The sequence below is a fragment of the Hemitrygon akajei genome, chromosome 23, assembly GCF_048418815.1.
Source record: "Hemitrygon akajei chromosome 23, sHemAka1.3, whole genome shotgun sequence".
Lineage (NCBI taxonomy): Eukaryota > Metazoa > Chordata > Chondrichthyes > Myliobatiformes > Dasyatidae > Hemitrygon > Hemitrygon akajei.
In genome coordinates this window covers 41,686,124-41,704,639 of record NC_133146.1, presented here as the reverse complement: position 1 = coordinate 41,704,639, position 18,516 = coordinate 41,686,124, and the positions used below count along the sequence as shown (strand labels likewise).

General features: G+C 42.8%; 1 protein-coding gene across 2 annotated transcripts in view; it reads right to left on the bottom strand.

The window, feature by feature from the left end:
• The window catches only part of LOC140715393 (homeobox protein vent1-like), a 42,862-nt gene extending 30,514 nt beyond the window's left edge, over positions 1-12,348 (bottom strand). Inside the window, exons 1-3 of one of the 2 annotated variants that reach the window (XR_012096116.1) lie at positions 12,180-12,348; positions 11,760-11,989; positions 11,024-11,436 (exon numbers count right to left, since the gene is read on the bottom strand). Coding sequence is in view for 1 of the 2 variants with exons in the window: in XM_073027518.1 (XP_072883619.1) it covers positions 11,110-11,436; positions 11,760-11,989; positions 12,180-12,348 (726 nt within the window). In the remaining variant the exon portion in view is untranslated. Of the gene's footprint in view, positions 1-10,961; positions 11,437-11,759; positions 11,990-12,179 lie in introns of those variants that run through there. The other variant, XM_073027518.1, reaches the window with a different exon arrangement.
• Positions 12,349-18,516: the final 6,168 nt, after the last annotated feature.

Below are 18,516 nucleotides of genomic sequence, written 5' to 3'. Positions count from 1 at the left end.
GAGTCATGCCCTGTTTACGAAAACGCTTTACATAACATTAGTCAATACAATGGTGTCGTCTTCAAAGGCTCAAACTCCCAATTTGTAACTTTTGCTAGATATTAGTCGACTGTACAGACTGGCGGTAGATTAGTGCACGGCAATCAACGCTGGTGTCTTGGAGACAGTGAGATCTATAAAACGCAAGGCACTTCAGAACTGGTCGAGAGTTTACGTTGAATGTCCTGATTTGGAACATTGTAACGCTGCGTTCCCAATTTCGGGACCGTTGCCCACGCTGAAATTCAGAAGGAAGGCTGGTTTCTTGTGGAGTGATTTGATATGTTCTTCAGAATTTTTAAAAAGTGTATTCATATTACTGAGAGTTATAAAGAGATTAGCCGTTATTTTAATTTATTTCTATCAGTCTTATTTTATTTCATCTAAATCTTTGCAAGTGCTTGTTCAGCTTCAATTGGCAAAGCGCCGATTATTTTCAGGGGTTTTTTTTTGTCCTGAATTTCAGAGATGTAAATGCACTTTTTTGGAATTAGTGGTGCTGAAGTAGATTAACATCCTGCATTACAGCAGTGCCGATAATGTGCTTGCAGCGGTAACAGTGATTGCAAGACTTGCGGCGCCGTGCTCCTGTAGCGAGCTGTAAACGTGTTAAGACCTCCGCATCGTCACCTTCGAAACGGCAGCCAACTTTGACTCTCACAGCTAGCTGGACTATTCCTCTTCCCACCCTGTCTCTTGCAAAAAGGCTATCCCCTTCTCACAATTCCTCCGTCTCCGCCGCATCTGCTCTCAGGACGAGGCTTTTCTTTCCAGGACGAAGGAGATGTCTTCCTTTTTTAAACAAAGGGGCTTCCCTTCGTCCACCATCAACTCTGCTCTCAAACGCATCTCTCCCATTTCCCGCACATCTGCCCTCACCCCATCCACCCGCCACCCCACTCGGGATAGGGTTCCCCTTGTCCTCACCTACCACCCCACCAGCCTCCAGGTCCAACATATAATTCTCCGTAACTTCCGCCACCTCCAACGGGATCCCACTACCAAGCACATTTTTCCCTCCCCCCCCCCCTTTCTGCTTTTCGCAGGGATCGCTCCCTACGCGACTCCCTTGTCCACTCGTCCCCCCCATCCCTTCCCACCGATCTCCCTCCTGGTACTTATCCTTGTAAACGGAACAAGTGCTACACCTGCTCTTACACGTCCTCCCTCACCACCATTCAGGGCCCCAGACAGTCCTTCCAGGTGAGGCGACACTTCACCTGTGAGTCGGCTGGTGTGGTATACTGCGTCCGGTGCTCCCGGTGTGGCCTTTTATATATTGGCGAGACCCGACGCAGACTGGGAGACCGTTTCGCTGAACACTTACGCTGGTCCGCCAGAAAAAGCAGGATCTCCCAGTGGCCACACATTTTAATTCCACGTCCCATTCCCATTCTGATATGTCTATCCATGGCCTCTACTGTCAAAATGAATCCAAACTCAGGTTGGAGGAACACCACCTTATATACCGATTGGGTAGCCTCCAACCTGATGGCATGAACATTGACTTCTCTAACTTCCGTTAATGCCCCTCCTCCCCTTCTTACCCCATCCCTGACATATTTAGTTGTTTGCCTGTTCTCCATCTCCCTCTGGTGCTCCCCCTCCCCCTTTCTTTCTCCCGAGGCCTCCCATCCCATGATCCTTTCCCTTCTCCAGCTCGGTATCACGTTCGCCAATCACCTTTCCGGCTCTTAGCTTCATCCCACCCCCTCCGGTCTTCTCCTATCATTTCGCATTTCCCCCTCCCCCCCACTACTTTCAAATCTCTTACTATCTTTCCTTTCGGTTAGTCCTGATGAAGGGTCTCGGGTCCGGAACGTCGACAGTGCTTCTCCTTATAGATGCTGCCTAGCCTGCTGTGTTCCACCAGCATTTTGTGTGTGTTGTTGCTAGCCAATTTCAGCAACCTGTTTACAGAGCAGGGAGAGAAAGGTAGGATGGCAGTAAGGGGTAGCTTTATTAAATTAAACATATAAAAAAAATAAGACATTGGAGCAGGATTCAGCCATTCGGCCCATCAAATCTGCTCCACCATTCCATCATAGCTGATTTAGTAACCCTCTCAACCCATTCTACTGCCTTCTCCCCATAACCTGTGACAGCCTTACTAATTAATAACCTCTCAACCTCTCTTTTAGATACACCCACTCACTTGGCTTCCAAAGCCATCTGTGGCAATGAATTCCTCTATTCCAAGGCTGTGCCCACTGGTCCTACACTCCGCACTGTAGGAAACATTCTCTCTACATCCACTCTGTCTAGGCCTTTCAATATTCAATAGGTTTCAGTGATATTTATCATCAGAATTTCCCCTTCAGAAAATCATGCTAATATTGGCCAATTTTATCCTGTGCCTCCAAGTACTCTGATCCTCATCCTTCTTTTTAGCTTTTGTGCTGTCTTTGACTTCCCTTGTCCGCTATGGTTGCCTCATCCTCCCATTAGAATACTTCTTCCTCTTTGGGATGTATCTTTCATGCACCTTCTGGATTGCCCCCAGAAACACCAGTCATTGCTACTCCATTCAATTTTGGCCAGCTCCTCTCTCATGTCTCTGTAATTCCCTTTTCTCCACTGGAATACTGATACATCTGATTTTAGCTTCTTCCCAAGCTGCAAGGTGAATACTATGATATTATGATCACTGTCTCCTAAGGGTTCCTTTATCCTACACTCTCTAAGCAAATCTGGTTCATTATATAACACCAAATCCAGAATAGCTGATTCCCTAGTGGACACAGCCACAAGCTACTTTAGAAAAAAATCTCATAGGCATTCTACAAATTCCCTTTTGGTTTTCCCAATCCTCCCACATATTGTGATCTCTCATGATCGTCACAACATTGCCCTTTTTACAAGCCTTTTCTATTTCTCATTGTAAGTTGTAGCCCACATCCTTGCTACTGTTCGGAAGCCTGTATATAACACCCATCAGGATCTTGCAGTTTCTTAACTCTGCACACAAGGATGCTACATCTTCCGATCCGGTGTCACCTCTTTCAAAGCATTTGACTTTATTTTTTACCAACAGTCACCCCACCTCCTCTGCCTACATCCCAATCCTTAAGATTCAATGTGTATCTTTGGATGTTAAGCTCCAAACTATGATCTTCCTTCAGCCACGACTGAGAGATGCCACAACATCATACCTGCCAATCTCTAACGCTCTGCAAGATCATCTACCTTATTCCGTATGTTGTGTGCATTCAAATATAAAACTTTCAGTCCAGTATTCATCCGTTTTTGATTTTGCCCTCCTGTTGCACTGCATCTCATCCCACTGACGGCAATTTTGCCCTATCATCTGCCTGTCCTTCCTCACAGTCTCACTAAATACTGCTGCCAGTTGAATACCTACTGCCCCATCCTCAACCCTATCACTCAGGTTCCCCTGCCAAATTAGTTTAATCCCTCCTCAACAGCTCCAGCAAACATGCCCAAAAGGATAATAGTCCCCCTCAAGTGCAGGTGTAACATACTTTTTTTTACAGGCCATGCCTTCCCCAGAAGAGATCCCAATAATCCAGAAAAATTAAACCCTACCCCTGCACCAATTCTTCAGCCATGCATTCATTAACCAGGTCATCTTATTCTAACCCTCACTGGCATGTAGCACAGGCAGCAATCCAGAGGTTACTACCCTGGACATGCTGCTTTGCAAATTTCTGTCTAACTCCCCATATTCTCCCTTATCCTACCTATGTTGTGGGTACCAATATATATCACAACTTCCGACGGTTCACACTTCCCCTTTAGGATGTTGTGGACCCGATCTGAGACGTCCCCGACTCTTGCACCTGGGAGGCAACGTACCATTCAGGGTGTCTCTTTCACGTCCACAGACTTTGCTTTCTGCTTCTCTGATTATGGAATCCCCTCTCACTACTGCCCTCTTCTTCTCTCCCCCCCCCCCCCCCCCCAACTTTCCTTCTGAGCCACAGAGCCCGAATCAGAGGAAGAGACCTGGTCTCTCTAGCCCCGGTAGGTTGCCTGCTTCAACAGTATCCAAAGCGGTACAGTATACTTATTACTGAGGTGAATGACCACAGAGATACGCTGCACTGGCTGCCTATTCCTCTTCCCTCTCCTGACAGCCACCCAGGTACCTGCCTCCTGCAATTCAGGGTGACTACCTCACTGTAACTCCAATCCATCACCTCCTCATTTTCCTATCTGAGCCGCAAGTCATCAAGCTACAGCTCCAATTCTTTAACATGGGCTCTAAGGAGCTGCAGCTCGATGCACTTTGTACAAATGTTGTTTTCAATGAGACTGGAGGTCTCCCAGAGTTCCCACATCTCACACAACAAGCACACCACTACTGCCGAACCCATTCTCAGTGTACTTTCTATGTGCTAACACACATAAAATCTTATTAGAAACTTACTTAGAGCCTCTGTCTGTGTTTGCTCAAGCCTGTTGAGCCAAAGCCAGATCAGTCTGACATTGCCCCCTCCAACAGCAGCAGCTCAGCATATGCCTCCTTTTTATTGATTGCAGCGTGCTGAGGAAGAACCGAGAAGCACCTGAGCCCTTTTTAAACCTTGCACTGTGTCACTCACGAACGATGTCTTGCACTGACCGAAAGACAGCCGAGAAGCAACTGAGCTCTTTTCGAACCTTGCGCTGTCAGCAGCAAATGACTGCTTGTTCTGATTGCAGCCTGCCAAAAAAGAGTTGAAAAGCAACCGAGCTCTTCTCAAACCTCCGGCTGCATAACCAATGAACAACCTCTCACGCTGATTGCAGCCCATCGAGAAAGAAAATAATAATAATACTAACATTGCATTTGCCTTCCTTACCATTGACTCAGCCTGCAAGTTAACTTTTAGGGAATCCTACATAAGGACTCCCAAGTCACTTTGCACCTCTGATTTTTGAATTCACTCCCCATTTAGAAAATAGACTGTATTTTTATTCCTTCTATCAAAGTGCATGACCGTACACTTCTGTCCACTGTATTCCACCTGCCACTTCTTTGCCCATTCTCTTAATCTGTCCAAATCCTTCTGCAGACTAACTGCTTCCTCAACACCACCTGCCCTTTTACCTATCTACATATCATCCACAGACTTAGCCACAAAGCCATCAATTCTGTCATCCAGATCATTAACATATAGTGTGAAAACGTAGAATATTAATGATGGGATCAAACATAGAACAAATAACAAAAGGTATTAGTTCATTTAAATTTATTTCCATTTGCTTGATGAAAACTTTGATGTTACACCATAGGCTGGACTAATCATTATTGTTCGATTTTGATGAGATACCAAACACCGGAGTTGAAATACACTCATTAGCCACTTTATTAGGTACATCTGCACATTAATGCCAATCATGTGGCAACAACTCAGTGCATAAAAGCATGCAGACATGGTCAAGAGGCTCACTTGTTCAGACCAAGCATTAGAACGGGGAAGAATTGTGATCCAATTGGCTGACCATGGAATGATTGTTGGTGCCAGATGGGGTGGTTTGATTATCTCAGAAACTGCTGATCTCCTGGGATTTTCACACATAACAGTCTCGAGAACTTACACAGAATGGTGCATAAAAACAATAATCATCCAGTGAGCCACAGTTCTGAGTGTAAAAATACCGTGTTAATGAGAAAGATCAGAGAAGAATGGTCAGATTGGTTCAAGCTGACAATAATTCAAATAATCATATATTACAACAGTGGTGTGCAGAAGAACATCTTCGAATGCATAACACATCAAACTTGGAAGTGGATGGCTACTTTATTAGGTACAGGAATCACATAATAAAATGCCCAATGAGTGTAAATGTACGTAAGGCACCAGTAAAAGAATGGTCTGGTCGACAAATTAGTTTCAAAAATAGTTTCTGTGACAACTATGGGGCATCCAGCTTGATTGGTAAAAATTGGTTAATTGCTACTCTGGATTCAATGCAGCACAAAAAACACAAATAAACAGCAATAATAATTTTTAAATGCAATAAATATATAAGATAGCTTATATACATTGATTGTATGACCATAAAGTGACACTAGGTTGTACATAAGGTGCCTAACAGGAAAAAAATATGAGTACTGGTGGAGTTAGTGAATGGAGGTGTTGATCAGCCTTACTGCTTGGGGCAAGTAACTGTTTTTGAGTCTGGTAGTCCTATTGTGGGTTCTACATAGCCTCTTCCCTGAGAAAAGTGGGGCATGAGCAGGGTGGTCGTATCCTTCATGATGCTACTACCCCTTTTCCAGCACCTTGCTGTATTTATGTCTTTTTGATTGTGGGCTCGTGCATTGGGCAGTTTTGACTACCCATTGTAAAGTGTGCTGGTCTACGACGGTGGAGTTTCCATGCCAAGCAGAGGGGCAGCTTGTCAGGAAGCTTGGTTAGTAGAGTATTGGTGAGTTTTCTTGACTGTGTAGAGTGTGTTCTGGGACCATGAGAGGCTGCGTGTGATGTGGACAGTGTGCGCAAAAGCTAGCCTTAAGGAACTTGGCGTGATGAAAGTTGTAACCAAGGCAATTAATTTTATTTTGTGGACGTGTTTTGAAAAAAAAGCCAATTTCAGAATTTACTAAGGTGAATTCAGTGTATACAAGACTACTTACATACATCAGTACTGTATTCATTGGCTTCATAGGAGCCTGTCTTTAAACAAGACAGTGTTTTGATGCAATTCATCTGTTTTGACAAGTGAAAAATGGTTTTGTCAAGCTCAGTTACATTATGTGGATTTGCAGATTGACATCTTTTGCAGATTTCCCTTCACATTTAGATGACTTGAACACCAAGTTACAGGGATCTGGTGTTATGCTTGATGATACAAGAGCCTTTGAATTCAAGCTGTAAGTATTTAATGGTGATGCTGAAAATGGCACTTTTTAATTATGCCCCAACCACATGAGATATTAAAATTCCTGAAAAGACAGGCATTCAGAGCGTTCAAATGCAATTTTTGAACATCGTTGGTTCAGCAACTTCCTTTGAAATTTGCTGAGGGGCAGCATGGTAGTGTAGTGGTTTGCACACCGCTTTACGATACCAGTGACCCAGGTTCTTTTCCGTCGCTGCCTGTAAGGAGTTTGTGCGTTCTCCCCGTGACTACGTGGATTTCCTCCGGGTGCTCCAGTTTCCTCCCACTGTCCAAAGGTTGGTGGTTTAATTGGTCATTTTAATTCCACTTCCCATTACTATGCTGACATGTTAGTCCATGGCCTCCTCTACTGCTGCAATGAGGGAACTCTCAATTTGGAGGAGAAACACCTTAAGTTCCGGCTAGTTAGCCTCCAATCTGATGGCATGAAGGAACTTCCAGTAATGCCCCCCTTCACCATTCCCTGTTCCCTTTTCTCTCTCTCACCTTATCTCCTTACCTGCCCATCCTTCCCCCTTTTCATTCTTCCAAGTCCTTTTGTCCTCCTATCAGATTCCCCCTTCTCTAGCCCAGTAACTCTTTCACCAATCAAGTTCCCAGCTCTTTACTTCATCCTTCCCCTACTCCTGGTTTCACCTATCACCTTGAATTTCATCCTCCCCTTCCTACTCTGACTCACCTTTTTTTCTCTAGTCCCGATGAAGGGTTTCAGCCTGAAACATTGGCTGTAATCTTTTCCATTGATGCTGCCTGACCTGCTGAGTTCCTCCAACATGGTGTGGGTGTTGCTTGGATTTCCAGCATTTGCAGATTTTCTCTTGTTTGTGATTGGACTGACACACCATATTGTCTAATCAAGGCAGCTTCCAGGTAAACCTATGCTTTACCTTTTCCAAAGCTGCTACATCCTTCCTGCAATGGGACAGGTAGAATCACACATAATGACATATCCTATGCTTTGGCTTTCATTATACAACCCGCCCCCTTGCAGAAAAAAAGATTCGGGATGAGTAGCACCCTGAGGTTTCCCTGTCTCCCTTTCTCTATCTGATGATCACCCATTCCCTCCCTGTCCGCTTGTCCTTCGGCTGAGTAGAGAGTCATCCAGGGCATTTGCGAATTCTCACATGCAGCCAGCTTTTCAATATAAATATGTCCCATAATTTAAAATGTAATCCAAGTAGAAGAGGCTCATCTTTTAACTAAGCTACTATTTTCTGCCATTTTTCATCAAAGAATGTAAATCACAATATTAATCACCCTAGGGATTTTATTCCATTTCAAAAAATAACTGCTCTAATTAAAGATTTTAACTTCACTTTGTCTTATGAATTGTAGTAATCAGAAGAAACACCCTTTTATTCTGATTGCCAATCACACTCAAAATAACAGACTGAGCCTGTGCTGTTCTCAGACTCTGTGGGTCTCTGATCCTGGGTTGACTATGATCTATGAATGTCAAAAATTCACTGTGCACCTATGTTTAAAGATAGTTAAGTTTTTTTTGTATATAAGTACATTTATGTTAGCATTATATTATCTTGAAATTCATTTCCTTACAAGCATTTACAAGAAAAAAGATTATGAAAAATATTGATGAATAAAGACTAATGAACACTAATGTGCAAAAAATAAGATGAACAGCATATAAAAATAATACTGAGAACATAAGTTGTAAGAAGTCTTTGAAAGTGAGTACCGGTAAGTCAAAGTTGTGGTGAAAGAAGTTATCCACTCTGGTTCAGGAGGGTGATACTTGTAGCATAATAACTGTTCCTGAACCTGGTGGTGTGGGGCCGAAGGCTTCTCTACATCCTACCTGGTGATAGTACCAAGAAGAGGGCATGGGCTGGATGAAAAGGGTCTTTGATACTGTGTGTTACTTTCTTGTGGCAGTGTTCCATGTAAATGTACTCAATAGTGAAGAGGGCTTAGCCTGTGATTAACCACTTTCCATTCCTGGGTATTAGTGTTTCCATACCAGGCTATGATGCAATCGGTTTGGATACTATCCACTGCACATTGATAGAAATTTGTCAAATTTTTTTGGTAAAATTTCTAATCTACACAAGCTTCAAAGAAAGTACATTATGCCTTTTTTTAATGACACTTGCCCAAGGAAAAATCCTCGGATATATTGATGACAAAGAATAGTGACATCACACTATTGTATGTACATGAAGTGACACTAGGTTCAGGAGTATCTGAGATATGACACTAGATCCAGGAATAGCTGAGGTGACTGAGAGTGACAATCAAGACAATCAGCAGAGCATATGAAAACACGGTAGGGTAGGCACTGTAGGTACGAGATGCAGAGTGTACAGGGCCTTCATTAATGTTCTATAGTTCCCCCATTTGAGCTTTATGGAAATATAGGCATTCTTTTATTCTCTGCCTTTGAGCTTGAGAGAATGCAAAGATTTGTGAAGCTTGGATGACGCTTTTGTCAATATGCAAGAAGCTGGCGCCAGTCTAGTCACTGTGACTGTAATTCATTTGGCACTGCAATTATATCTGAAGCATTTGACAAGCAAGGGCCAGAATCGAGTAATTAGTGCTGTGCAGATTGGATCACTACTTTACCATGTTTGGAAGCTACAATTCTTCAACCTGTCAATGAATGTACCAGGGATTCTTAGTTAATAATTCAGTAAGCACATTTTACTGGGCAGTTTATATTTTAGAATTCTACATAGTATTCTGGCCAAGAAACCCTTCAGTCAATTTCCCACTGCCCACATTCAGCCACTTTTATGGCACAAATTTAAAACTCATATAGTTGCAGAATTCAGTCATGGAATGTCCTGCTATTCATGTAATTCCTTGGCCTTTTCCACAAAAGTTTTGGATAGGCAAAAGAACATTCTCACGGAATGCAGCTTTACTGCAATGCTGTATTAAACAGTCAATTTCTGCTACAGGGACTCCTTGGACAATCACATCTATGTCAGCAGACAGCTTTCAGACCTTGTAGTTCACTTTTCATGGTGTAACTATTGTAATCAGCCTCTTCAGTCCACACTACGTGCAGCCCAGGATACCCATTTACCCACATTAAGCCTGTAGTGTTCTATTGTCTTGGCAAATAAAGCTTTTGTTAGATGCTTCTTAAATGCCCGAGTGTCTTTTCAGGCAGTGTCTTCCACACTCCCAACCACTCTGAATCTTTTACTTTTAACCTTAAAACTTCCCCCATCATAAGAAAAATATTCCCCTCTCTATTGTAGATCTATTCCCCTCTGTACATTGTATACCTACATTAGCCTCCTCCACTATGTAAAACAGTATTGAGTGCATTATCTCTCCAATTCCTTTACAGGCAATGCATTTCACACTTAAACGAGAAATATTTCTATTAGCCCGTAATCCTTTTACTCTTGTTATCCACATCTCTTAACCACTGACCTGAAAGGAAAACCCCCTTCACCATCCAAAAATGTCATCAGATGGTGTGGTAGCGTAGTGATTCACTTGTAACAGTACCAGTGACCCAGGTTCAGTTCCAGCTGCTATCTGAGGAATTTGTACATTCTCATGACCACATGGGTTTTCTCCCATAGTCCAAAGACCTACTGGGTGATAGGTTAATCGGCCATTGCAAATTGCTCCCACAAATCTAGTTAAAATCGGAGATTGCTGTAGCTCAATAAATAACATTTCGCAGTTCCGATTGTAGGATTGCCACCATTACAGCTATCCTTGCATAATACTAATTTTCAGACCCTAGACTACCGTTTTTGCAATTAATTTGGGACTATACCAACGTCTTGCTGAAGGCCAGGTTGACTATTAATCAAATATACCCATAACGCTCCTTTTATGTTTCCGAACTGTTCCGTCTACAATATTTCTTTACAAAGGCATTGTTGTCCTGGATGATGTCCCTGAAAAATTGTTTGCTCTACATCATTTCACTAGTTCACCACTACCGTTGAAACTGAATCATGTGTGTCTTGGCCGCTTCCGGAGCGGTTTCTTACTCCGGGTTATGATCTGGTGAACGCTTCTAACAGTGTACTGAATCAGCACAGAATCGAGAAGTTTCCAACTGTCAGTTTTATAATCAAAATAGACTGAAAATTTACAAACTTTTAAATAGAGTTTTAAATAAACCAGCACGTCATCTCACATTTACCAACTTGGCTAACGGTACGCCACGCCTTCGCTTTCTGAAAAGAAGTCCGCCAGTATAGGATTGCTGCGCCGTGACAGCGCTCAGGAATAGACATGTAATCCAGCTGGAGAGGAGTTCAATATCAGCGGGTAAACGCAAGGCTGGTACCGCGAGAGGCTCTGCTCCACACTCGGACTGTGGCCGTGGATCAGCTGCGGGTAGACGGGCCGTGGATGGCGATGGGGGCTACTGGTGGCGTGGAGAACGCCGTGATCGTTCATGTAGTACCCGGGGAAAGTGCACGGGCCGAAGAGCGGCTCCCTGATCGGCACCGAATGGGTCAAAGCAGGAGTGGCAAAGGAAACAGAGCACAGATCCTGCAGTTGGCGTTTTAGCTTCATTCGACGGTTCTGAAACCATGTCTTCACCTAGGAGGGTGAAAGGAAATGCAAGTTTAAAAAAAACGCAGCCAGAATTAATTCCACATAATACTTCTCAGGTTTCCCTATCCATCTTTCCCTGCCAAATTAAATATTTCCCATTTCTAGTTCCGAATGGAGTCGGAATTCCAACATGGTTTCCCTTTTCCTGATCCGTTCAGTGCTTATAAGTTGTTTAAAATTCACATTTCAACATCCAACGGTTTTATTTTTGTACCTTAAAACAATCCCACTGTGTACAGATAGATTAAAAATGTACGAGAGTGTCTGGTAAGAAGAGTTGCCAGGAAGACATAGCAGAGCACACTCACCTGGGTTTCGGACAGGTGTAGTAAAGCAGCCAGTTTGCTCCTCTCGGACGCCCCCAGGTACGTCTGCCGCTTGAACTTCTTTTCCAGTTTGTGGATCTGCTGTGCTGTGAATGCGGTGCGCACTCGGCGGGGGACGTCACAATCACAACGCACGCTTCTCCCTCGGTCGTCCCCAGCCGAGCCCTCCGAACGGCCGGAATCACTCTCCGAGCTCCAGTAATCCTCCTGACCTGTGGGTTAAGCAGAGATGCACCGTGAGGGTCTACAGTGTTAGGCGCAGAATCCGGAATCGCAACTCGTAGTGGGTTATTAACAATGTTTTACTAATAGTCAGACCCTCCCTTAGAGGATGCTCTCGGTCACCATCGCCCATCCCAAGCAGCGACAGTCTTTGCATTTCAAGCGTAGAGTGACCGGTACCTGGTAGTGCTTGTAGGCAGGAAACAGTGGAGTCTTCTGCGGGAGAATTCTGAGTGAGGGGCACAGATGGTTTGCAACTCCCCGGAGAACCTTCACCAGGCGTCTTCTCGTTATACACCTCGTGGCTACTTCGAGCGAGCCAATCAATTGAAAAGTTTCCTTTCACCATCTTCCTTCTGCCGCGAGTTTGGAGTCCGTGTACGTGTCGCGTAGCCGCCACCTTAATTTATGTGGTCTTGCCCAGCGGCAATTTCCATGTGTGAAAACACTTCAAAGCAAAGATAACGGGCAGACAATGCCGAACAATTGGCTCTAATTTAGGAAATCATTAATGTGTTTGAGTATCCGGCAAATCCGTGAACGCTGGCTCCACCAAGTCTGCGGCGCTTCTCTCTGGCCTTTTTGAATGGGGAATAAAATGTCACATCTGAAGGATCCTTGCTGTTTCGCAAATAGGCATGATAAATAATCAAAGCAATATATATTTTCACACACCAAGCAGGTATCGTTTTCTGTTGGAATCGCTGTCGGCAATTCGCAAAGCGCTTCCGACCTGTCATTAATGAGCCCATGAATCGAAACGGCCAACAATTAAGTGCGAACTACATGTTGCCACTTCTCAGAATGGCAAATAGTTGGCAGCAAGCATTTCAAACCGGAGGGAATAGTTCACCACGTGAATCTCAATTATTTATGCTTATTCAATTTAATGTTCTCTTCATAATACATTGCAAGTTTAGAAAGCAGACGGAATCTATTTTCGAAATCGCGTTCTTGGTGGCGAGGAAGAGTCGAGCTTGTTACACTACAGGCCACGAATCCTCAGTTATACTGTATATTGAAATAACGTTTCAAATGACAAGGGCGACTTTAAAGCAGTTACTTTCAGACTCCTACAAACGCCTGGGATGAAGACGTAATCCTCTCCGGTCCTCATATCCTTCTATCAGTTTCGCTCCAAAATTTGAATTAGGAGCCAAAGCTCCCAAAGTCAGTATTGTCATCCAATGAGATCACGACTGATCTCAATGTGATCTCGGCTTCACTTGAAATTTTCCAGCAAGCCCCATGATGCCACCAGACTCTGCAGATGTAAGTTTATTTACATGAATTATTGAGTACTGGCCAGAGGTTTCCTTGGGGAGGGAACTTGCCCAAGCCCATTAATCAGCACGCCTGTTTTAGCTAAAACCATAATTGTTAATGTGGGTATAACTAAAACCACAGTATCAACCTATAATTTAAATCCCAACAATGGTTGGTCCATTCAAAGCAGCAAACCACATTTTCTTTAACTAGAGAAGGAGGTGTGATCTTACACCAGTGCTTAAAATTATAAGGGGCATCAATGCACATGGTTTGGGGAATCAAGAGCTAGAGGGCATGGCTTTAAGGTGAGAGGGGAGAGAATTAATAGCAGCCGGGTTGGCAAGTTTTACACCAGAAGATTGTCACTATAAGGAAGTGTTTCAGGCAAGCTTATTAACAACATATAAAAGGTACATCAATAAGGAAAGTTTACAGGGATCGGCCAAATGGGACTAGCTTGTTGGGTACCTTGGCAGACATGCACCAGTTGGGCCACAGGCCCTGGTTCTTATCTCTATTACCCTGGAGTGTTAACTTGCTTTATTTTGGACACTGACTCATGAAACATTTCAATACAATTACACCTGATAGATTTATAATGTTTCATTAATAAAAGCATCTTTTCGGTGGGTTAGTGTATCCAAACTAATTACACTGTTCTGTTGCTGAACATTAGTGTCTTCAGAAATAAGTCCCCTTTAAATAATCTTATTGATACCACATCAATCACCACATTAACTCCAATTTCTCCAGAAAGTGAATATGAAACTACAATTAGTTTATAACCAGTTGGTAACCTGCAACATGGTAATTGATTTCTTTATTTCACCATCTTACCATAAGATATAGGAGCAAATTTAGGCCATTTGGCCCATCTAGTCTGCCATTTCATCATGATAGATAGATAGATAGATACTTTATTCATCCCCATGGGGAAATTCAACATTTTTTCCAATGTCCCATACACTTGTTGTAGCAAAAACTCCTTACATACAATACTTAACTCAGTAATAATATGATATGCATCTAAATCACTAACTCAAAAAGCATTAATAATAGCTTTAAAAAAAAAAAAAAAAAGTTCTTAAGTCCTGGCAGTTGAATTGTAAAGCCTAATGGCATTGGGGAGTATTGACCTCTTCATCCTGTCTGAGGAGCATTGCATCGACAGTAACCTGTCGCTGAAACTGCTTCTCTGTCTCTGGATGGTGCTATGTAGAGGATGTTCAGGGTTTTCCATAATTGACCGTAGCCTACTCAGCGCCCTTCGCTCAGCTACCGATGTTAAACTCTCCAGTACTTTGCCCACGACAGAGCCCGCCTTCCTTATCAGCTTATTAAGACGTGAGGCGTCCTTCTTCTTAATGCTTCCTCCCCAACACGCCACCACAAAGAAGAGGGCGCTCTCAACAACTGACCTATAGAACATCATCAGCATCTCACTGCAGACATTGAATGACGCCAACCTTCTAAGGAAGTACAGTCGACTCTGTGCCTTCCTGCACAAGGCATCTGTGTTGGCAGTCCAGTCTAGCTTCTCATCCAACTGTACTCCCAGATACTTGTAGGTCTTAACCTGCTCCACACATTCTCCATTAATGATCACTGGCTCCATATGAGGCCTAGATCTCCTAAAGTCCACCACCATCTCCTTGATCCAATTTTCCTCTCAGCCCTAATCTCCTGCCTTTTCCCTGTATCCCTTCATGCCCTGACCAACCAACAATCTATCAACCTCTGCCTTGAATATACATAAAGACGTAGCCTTACAGGTGCCTATGGAAAAGAATTCCACAAATTCACCACTCTCTAGCTAAAGAAAGTCCAGCTCATCTCCATTCTAAAAGGATGTCCCTCTTTACTGAGGTTGTATCCTCTTGTCTTAGACTCTCCCACCATAAGAAACATCCTCTCCACCAAGGCCTTTCACTATTTGATAGGTTTCAATGAGATAATACTCCTGAATTCTCGTGAATACAGGCCCAGAGCCATCAGACAGGCTTAATATGATAAGCCATTCAATCCTGGAATCATTTTGTAAACCTTCTTTGAACCCTCTCCAGTTTCAGCACGGTCATTCTAAGATAAAGGGCCCAAACCTGCTCACAATACTACAAGAAAGATCTCACCAATGCTTTTTAAACGTATCAACATTACATCCTTGCTTTTATATTCTAGTCCTCTTGAAATGAATGCTACCATTGCAATTGCCTTCATCACCACTGACCCAACCTGCAAATTAACCTTTAGGGAGTCCTGCACAAGGACTCCCAAGACCCTTTGCATCTCATTTTTGTGTATTTTCTCTCCATTTAGAAAATAATCAACCCTTTCATTCCTTCTACCAAAGTGCATGACCATACACTTCCTGACACTTTATTCCATCTGCCATTTCTTTGTCCATTCTTATAATCTGTCTGTCCTTCTGTAGCCTCTCTACTTCCTCAAAACTATCTGCATATCATCTGCGAACTTTGCAACAAAGCCATCAATTCCATCATCAGGAAGCATTAAGAAGAGGAACGCCTCACGTCTTAATAAGCTGGTAAGGAAGGCGGGCTCTGTCGTGGGCAAAGTACTGGAGAGTTTAACATCGGTAGCTGAGCGAAGGGCGCTGAGTAGGCTACGGTCAATTATGGAAAACTCTGAACATCCTCTACATAGCACCATCCAGAGACAGAGAAGCAGTTTCAGCGACAGGTTACTATCGATGCAATGCTCCTCAGACAGGATGAAGAGGTCAATACTCCCCAATGCCATTAGGCTTTACAATTCAACCGCCAGGACTTAAGAACTTTTTAAAAGCTATTATTAATGCTTTTTGAGTTAGTGATTTAGATGCATATCATATTTTTTACTGAGTTAAGTATTGTATGTAATTAGTTTTGCTACAAGTGTATGGGACATTGGAAAAAAAGTTGAATTTCCCCATGGGGATGAATAAAGTATCTATCTATCTATCTATCTATCTAAATCATTGACATATAACATAAAAAGAATCGGTCCCAATACAGACCCCTGTGGAACATCACTAGTCTCTGGCAGCTAATCAGCAAAAGCTCCCTTTATTCCCACTTTTTGCCTCCTGTCAAGTGTTCACTGTTTTATCCAGGCTAGAATATTTCCTTTAATACCATGGACTAGTAGCTTGTTAAACAGCCTCATGTGTGGCACCCTGTCAAAGGCCTTCTGAAAATCCAAGTACACAGCTGAATCACCTTTGTCTATCCTGTTTGTTACTTCTTCAAGAGAATTCCAACAGATTTGTCAGGCAAGATTATCCCTTGAGGAAGCCATGTTGTCTATGGCCTATTTTATCATGTGCCTCCAAGTACCCTGAGACCACATCCTTAATAATCAACTCCAACATCTTCCCAACACAGAGGTCAGACTAACTGGCCTTTAGCTTCTTCTTTCTCACTCCCTTCTTGAAGAGTGCAATGACATTTGCAATTTTGCACTCTTCTGGAACCATACCAGATTCTAGTGGTTGTTGAAAGATCATAGCTAATGCTGCCACAATCTCTTCAGCCACCTCTTTCAGAACTCCGGGTGTACACTGTCTAATCCAGGTGATTTATCTACCTTCAGATCTTTCACTTTCCCAAGAATCTTCTCTCTAGTTATGGAGCTTTACGCACTTCATGCCCCCTGACACCTGGAAGTTCCACAATACTTCTAGTGTCTTCCACAGTGAGGACTGGTGCAAAATACTCATTCAGTTCATCCGCTGTTTGGTAGGTCTATATATCTTTGTCAAATGGCCTGTCAGATTTGAGATCTTTCCATGTCGATCTTCATTAATTTCTCTGTCATTTGAATAATATATTTAGGAAAAAGTATTTTATACAGGAAAAGATGCTATTGTGACCAAGGTATGAAATTGTATGTCATTGTTGATCCTTGATGGAAAATTAGTAGTACATATCATGTAGGTTTGATATATGATTTTTAATTTTTTTATATTGTAGATTTGCAGCCCTAATAAAAATAAGAAAGAAACTGTTCTTTTCCGGTCTATCCTTTCTAAAAATGCCTGTTTATTGGAATGTAAAAAGATGACCAAAGAATGCTTCTTTTGGAACCTATGTTTGAAGAACCATCAAACATGAGGAAATCTGCAGATGCTGGATGTTGACCTGTGTGATTCATATCAAGTGCAATACACAAACGTTCAGAATCAATATCTATAGGGTTTAAAAGGGACCTGAATTTTCTCAAGAATAAATTACTTTTACAATCTATTTGATATATCTTCAGATAATTTGGAATATTTTAAGGCAAATTGATATGTAATATCGAGGAGGCGAAAGGTGACACGGATAGTCTAAATATGGAGTTAAAATTGCATTTAGCTCAGCCAAAATCGTATTAAATTGCGGTGCAAGTTTGAGGGACCGAGTGGCCTAGGGATTTGCTGGTATTGCCACAATTGTAATAGTAATAGCAAATGTGAAAGCACTCAGCAGCGGGAGAAGGTCGATTCTGAATGTGATCTGTTGAGGGGTATTGGTTTATTACGCAGTTACAAGACCTTCTATAAACATTAAAGGTATATATTCTCTCCCTGCTGTTATCTCTCCAAATACAAGGGGCAACTTGGACTAATACTAACGCTACTTCAATTTCAACACCACAGCTCCTACGTATCTGACTTGGATTGCACCAAGTTTCGTTAGTTGCGTATCCGGGAAGATGAAAGTCATCTGTTTCAGAGTTGACCTGTCGCTGGCTTAATTCGTTTTACACGGCCAGCGTTTTAGGCTGAACCAGACTGCTTGAAGCCTTGACTGTCAAACTTGAATTAAGTTTGCAGTTCAATATCCTCTCAATTGTAAATCGATTAAATCCGCTGCGAAGCACTTTTAATTTGCATTAGACCTGCCGGAGAGCTCACACCATGAACAGTGACACTGACTGTTGATGTGTCAGACGATCAAGGAGTCAATGAAAACAATTAACCCAGTAGGTAAGCGACCTGCCTGCTGAGCGATCCCCCAATACCTCGTCCAACAGGATCGCGTGCGGAGTCCTGGCCTACACACCACCACCTTTCATCTCCTTTGTTTATTCTCCACGCTATTATTGTCACTCTATTAACATCATTTGGGGTTGGGTCCTATTAACTACAGGATGCACTGCGAAACTCAACTACGCAGTGCATAAAAACGTGGATATTTGCTAAAAGTTCTCATAAATGATTTATGCAGCCCGTCAGAGCAGATTTCCCGAGTCTACAAAGAGCTCA